General features: G+C 44.4%; 1 protein-coding gene across 1 annotated transcript; it reads left to right on the forward strand.

Moving 5' to 3' along the window:
- Nucleotides 1–1,280: 1,280 nt before the first annotated feature.
- On the forward strand, nt 1,281–3,637 carry LOC127969425 (uncharacterized). The gene is made up of 2 exons (XM_052571352.1): nt 1,281–2,247; nt 2,302–3,637. Exons 1-2 carry the CDS (start codon nt 1,531–1,533, stop codon nt 3,109–3,111), a joined length of 1,527 nt encoding a protein of 508 aa, XP_052427312.1. The 5' UTR covers nt 1,281–1,530; the 3' UTR covers nt 3,112–3,637.
- The last annotated feature ends 2,209 nt before the right edge of the window (nt 3,638–5,846 follow it).

The raw sequence follows: 5,846 nt of genomic DNA on the forward strand, positions 1-5,846 counted from the left end.
CAGGCATTATGACTCATGATGCTCTGGGAAAGGCATGGTAGTGACTTCCAAAATCTTTGTTTAAAGTCACACATTTTGGAAGCATGAAACTAAGGGGAACAAATACATACAAACAGAAAACTGCCCCAGGTGTACACGGATCCGGGACGATCTGATACACACCGACAGTGATGCATCCACACACTCAACATCTGGTTACTGAGACCCCACTATATGCTCTGTCCCGGGGCTGATCTGTCATTAGGGCCAGAGATGTAGTCGGTAAACACTCACAGATGAGGGGAAGAGTGTGTGTGTGTGAGTGAGTTAGGGGGGAAACCCGATAGCCTTTCTGTAATCAGTCTTGTTAGTGTCCGTGAGCAGTAGCCCCCGTCTAACCTGCCCTCGGTCAAAAACACGGCAGTGACGGAAAGAAAGGACTTAGTCCAAACCCAAAACAGATGCCTTTAATGGATGATTGTGTTTCCTATTTGTGCCTGTGTGTATTAAATGTTTAGCCTAAGTTTCAGTACTTGAGTCCCTGTTGCTTCAGTGTGAGTCTTTAAACATTTTCTGAGGGAATGTCCTGATAGGATCACAGCGACGTCAGTGAAAACTACATGCTTGATTTAATACACTCCTTGTCAAAAGTTCAAAAAAGCATCCATATGTTGGTCCTGCTTAACAGGAAAGCTCTTTGTTCGGGTCTGTATATTATATTGGAAATATTGATATTATTTAAAAATAAGTAAATAAAATTAAAAAAGAAATACAACATTTAAAAAAGTAAACAAAACAAATATTTAAAAATGTAAATACATATTCAAAACAGTAAACTTTTTTAAGTAAATAGTAAAAGTTATAATATCTAAAAAATAACAAATATTGTGATGTATTTAAAACTTACTACTACTGCTAATACTATTGTACCAGGTTTACTAATATACTAAGTAAAATAAGTCATATAATATTAAAAAGCAAACAAACAATTTTAAACAGTAAACATAAATACATATCCAAAAGTAAATGTCATGATCCTGCCCTCGTGTCCTTGATTTTTCCTAGTCTTGAGGCAGGATCATGGCAGACCCGTGTTTTGTGTTCAAGCACATGGCCTTGTCTTTGGGCCATGTGCTTGTGTTGTCTCGTTCCCTTGCCCCGCCCCCCTTGTTAACCTAGTCGTGTCTTGATTGTCCCATCTGTGCCACCTGTCGTGTCTTGATTGTTTCCCCTATTTAGGTCTCCAAGTGTGCTCTGTCTTCAGTCGGTTCATTGTGATTTGTGTCATTGAGATTTGTACCTGTGATTGTGATTGTTCCACTCTGTGATTGTTCCGTAAAGAAGTGTTTGTATTACCGTGAGTGTTTGTTTATAGTTAGTATTTAGAGTCCTTGTTTATCTTGTTAGTCCAGTCCTGTTTTAGTTATTTAGTCTTTACCTTGCTCCGTGTTTTCCCCCTCGTGGGTTTTTGTTTCCCCTTTTTGTAATAAACCCTTTGTTTGAGAATCCCTGTCTGCACCTGAGTTCCTCCCTTGCCTAGACCCTGACAGAATGAACCGACCACGAAGGAACTCAGCAGGCAGGAGGTCCTCCGAGCTCCAACACCTGTTGGAGTTCCGGAGGCAGTGCTGGACGTCATCCCCCACCGACAGGAAGGGGGTCACCCTCCCATACTCGCCCGAGGGGGAGTGGATCCTCCGTAATTATGCCCGGCTGTGGGAAAGCATCTCCCAGGAGGAGCCACAGAGGTCCCCTCCACCTACCCAGCTGCCAACGATCCCTGAGGGTCGTCTCCTGGCCGTGGCAACCCTGGGGGGTCAGGCAAGCCCCTCCCAGAGTCCTGAGGTGCCCTCCTCAGCCAGCAGTCTCCCCATGAAACGAGGGAGACGGTTTTCATGGGAGTCAACTTCTGAGTCTTCGGCGTCCGAGACTGCCCTGCCCGAGACCAAACTCCCCCAACCCGCCTCTGACCCAGCTGTGGCCTCTGCACCGCGCCCAAGGAGGAAGAGGAGGAAGAGGGGGCCTGCCGGTCCTGTGACCCTGTCTCCTCCCGTGCCAGCAGCGGAGAGCGCTGGCGTGCCCGTGCCAGCAGCGGAGAGCGCTGGCGTGCCCGTGCCAGCAGCGGAGAGCGCTGGCGTGCCCGTGCCAGCAGCGGAGAGCGCTGGCGTGCCCGACCCAGCAGCGGTGAGCGTGCCCGAGCCAGCAGCGGAGAGAGCTGGCGTGCCCGTGCCAGCAGCGGTGAGCGCTGGCGTGCCCGAGCCAGCAGCGGTGAGCGTGTCCGAGCCAGCAGCGGTGAGCGCTGGCGTGCCCGAGCCGGCAAAGAAGAGGGCAGTATGCAAGTCGGCAGTCGTGAGAGCGCAGGAGAGTGCCGCGGCCGACTCTGCAGCAAAGACTTTAGTTCAGTGTATCTCATCTCGTAAGGAGATGCCAATTGTCTTAGCGGCTAAAGCCTTTTCTGATTATTTGTCTAGTCTAGTCCGTATCCTAGAAGTCCCCGTCAGTCCTGTCTTGTCCTCAGACCCTGTCCCCAGAAATCCCGAGTGTCCTGATGTCGTCTCCCCGTGTCCCGTAGATGTCGTCTCCCCGTGTCCCGTGAGTGTTGCCCCGTGTCCTGCTGATGAAGTCATGTATCCTGTTGATGTGGCCCCGTGTCCCGTAGATGTCCCGTGTCCTGTTGTCCCCCCGTGTCCAGTAGATGTTGCCCCGTGTCCCGTAGATGTCCCGTGTCCAGTAGATGTTGTCCCCCCGTGTCCAGTAGATGTTGTCCCCCCGTGTCCAGCTGTCGTCTCCCCGCGTCCCGTAAGTGTTCCCCCGCGTCCCTTGTCTGCTCCTATCATGTCCCCTGTCAGTTGTCCCGAGACCCCTCCCCGCCCCTCACCACCCAGACCTGCCCGTACCCCCCGTCGTCAGCCTTCGTCCTGTCCTCCTAAAACTCCTGCCCCACCCACTCACCCTGGTCTGTCCCCCATGAACTTTGTGGTCCCGCCTCCTCCCCTTCCCTGTTTGTTTTTTTTGATTTGTCACCCTAACCCTGCCGTCGTGTATTCATGTTTGCCTTTGTTATTATTTGTCATGTCTTGTTGGTTTGTGTCTGTGTCCCAGTCTGTCATGTCAGTCATGTCCCGTGTTTGATGTTCCCTTGAGGAGCGTCTGGAAGCCGCTCCTTAAGGGAGGGGTTCTGTCATGATCCTGCCCTCGTGTCCTTGATTTTTCCTAGTCTTGAGGCAGGATCATGGCAGACCCGTGTTTTGTGTTCAAGCACATGGCCTTGTCTTTGGGCCATGTGCTTGTGTTGTCTCGTTCCCTTGCCCCGCCCCCCTTGTTAACCTAGTCGTGTCTTGATTGTCCCATCTGTGCCACCTGTCGTGTCTTGATTGTTTCCCCTATTTAGGTCTCCAAGTGTGCTCTGTCTTCAGTCGGTTCATTGTGATTTGTGTCATTGAGATTTGTACCTGTGATTGTGATTGTTCCACTCTGTGATTGTTCCGTAAAGAAGTGTTTGTATTACCGTGAGTGTTTGTTTATAGTTAGTATTTAGAGTCCTTGTTTATCTTGTTAGTCCAGTCCTGTTTTAGTTATTTAGTCTTTACCTTGCTCCGTGTTTTCCCCCTCGTGGGTTTTTGTTTCCCCTTTTTGTAATAAACCCTTTGTTTGAGAATCCCTGTCTGCACCTGAGTTCCTCCCTTGCCTAGACCCTGACAGTAAATGCATATTGTATTTTAAAAACTAAACAAAAATATTAATTATTAAAAGCAATAATATTAAAAAAAAACTACTACTGTTGCGTATTTAAATGTATAAATAATATAATATTAAAACAGTAAACAAAAAACAAACATTTAAAAAGTAAACAAATACTGTAAATATCTAAAAAGAGTAAACAATAATAAATATAATAAAAATAGTAACAAAAATATTCTAATCCATTTTGTGCAATCAAAATTAGTAAACAGTAGTAAAAAAAGAACTAAAAATATAAATAATACTTTCTAATAAAAATACTTTGGTAGTATATTTGGTATACTTTGTAATATAAATATTTACTTTACATTAATAAATATGTATTTTCCCACTCTTGAGAAGTCCAAGGAAAGAAAGAAAGAAAGAAAGAAAGAAAGAAAGAAATGGCAGCATGCGTAGTGGCAGATTAGTAGTTAGTGTGACATCATTTATTCATTCTCATCCGCTCTAAAACTCCTGTAACATCTGCATTCACACAGGCTGGCCTCCCAGGTTGCTGCACTGGCTTGGACCCAGATGGGATCCAACAATAACATTTTTGTTAATGCACGTTTATGGCTAATCCTACATGCCCTTTGATATCTGATAACACCCTCAGCTTGACTGAACGTGGATTAGCAGCCATCCGCTTCTACAGAGCAGTGTTCTCCTTGTTGTGGGTCCGCTGTGACAGAACCCGGATCAAGCGAGCGGAACGCCGGTAGACACTCCTCAGCTGCCGTGACTGAGGCAGGAGAGAAGGCATAATTAAAGTGAAGCATCTCCTCTTCAAATGAAGCTCTGAGGAGCCTCCGTTTAATTACAGTTCTGTAGATAAGAACCGGCTGCTGCACAAGCGAGTGGAGATTTGCATGCAAAGAAAGAAATGCATAACTCCAGCATGTTCTGGTGCATCTTAATATTGTATTAAAATACATAGTGAATGTAAAAGACAAGAATCAAAAAGTGTTAAAACTTTAAAAGAGTTACAAAGGGCCTTTGTTACTCACTATGTAAATTATATGCCTTTTCTAACTAGTGCATTTGAGCAGGAAGCAGCCATGGTTTGCCCAGACAGAAACGATTTGAGCCAAAATAGTGATGTAAGGACCAGACGTGACAGCACACCACAACCAAATATTCCCCAATGGTCTGGGCTCTTTGAATTTGAGCGTTCCCATTTCATTAACACCAACAAAAGTAATAATAAACTACAAGATTAAGAATAGCAATATAAAAATAATTTAGTAGTAGTAGTAGTAGTAGTAGTAGTAGTAATAACAACAACAACAACAATAATAATAATAATAATAAAAATAATAATCAAAAATAATAATTTGATTTAAATTTAAAATAACAATAATAATACCAAAGTATCATGATAACAAATTAATTCATAGAAAACTATTCTGGTGGTCTGGACTAAAATTAGGTATCACAAGAGGTTTCTGCAAGAGGATCGTGATTTTTTTTTTTTTTTTTTTATAAAATCAGAATGCCTATGATATTACTGTTCTGAAGAAACAGTTTTCTACCAAACAAATTGTATATGATAACCACTTATTTGATGAGTATCATTTTTACTTTACCTAAAAATCTAGGCCACTTTTCCATTTTGTGTGAAGTCTGGCTACCACAAGACTGTTACAATATCAATCTATCCTTAAGGGCTAACTTTGAAGATGAAAGACACTTAGTCTTGGGCTGTCTCTTAACTTAACCATTGGCTTGGGTTGCTGTAAAGGATTTGGCATCAGTACTAAGCCTGTGGTTTTTGGCATCCAGCACACGCCTGCATGTCTTTGGGGATGCGACAGAGGGAGTCGGCTGCGTAAAGGTGGGCCAAGCCCTTGCTAAGCGGCCATATGCTGCCCCTCTCATGCCCAGCGATGGGTCAATGCGTGCCAAAACTCACAAGCTGTACCAATTACACCACCCACCTCATTTCTGATACAGTGCCCATCAAAACGTTCATCTTTCTCCTATTATTTTCCTCGCATTCTCTCTCGCTCTCCTTGAAAATACATCTCTAACCACAGTTACAGCTTGTTCTCTTTTCCCCATCAATCTTTTATCTGTACATCCACTAGAGAGCTCTACTTTAGGTTTTCTAGACATCTTTGAAACATTTGCCCAAAACAAATAAT

This window comes from Carassius gibelio, chromosome B12 (assembly GCF_023724105.1).
Source record: "Carassius gibelio isolate Cgi1373 ecotype wild population from Czech Republic chromosome B12, carGib1.2-hapl.c, whole genome shotgun sequence".
Lineage (NCBI taxonomy): Eukaryota > Metazoa > Chordata > Actinopteri > Cypriniformes > Cyprinidae > Carassius > Carassius gibelio.

Coding starts and splice junctions, on each gene's coding strand:
- LOC127969425 (XM_052571352.1), top strand. CDS start 1,531: ATGAACCGACCACGAAGGAACTCAGCAGGCAGGAGGTCCTCCGAGCTC. Junction 2,248..2,301: donor GCGTGCCCGAGCCAGCAGCG/GTGAGCGTGTCC, acceptor GAGCCGGCAAAG/AAGAGGGCAGTATGCAAGTC.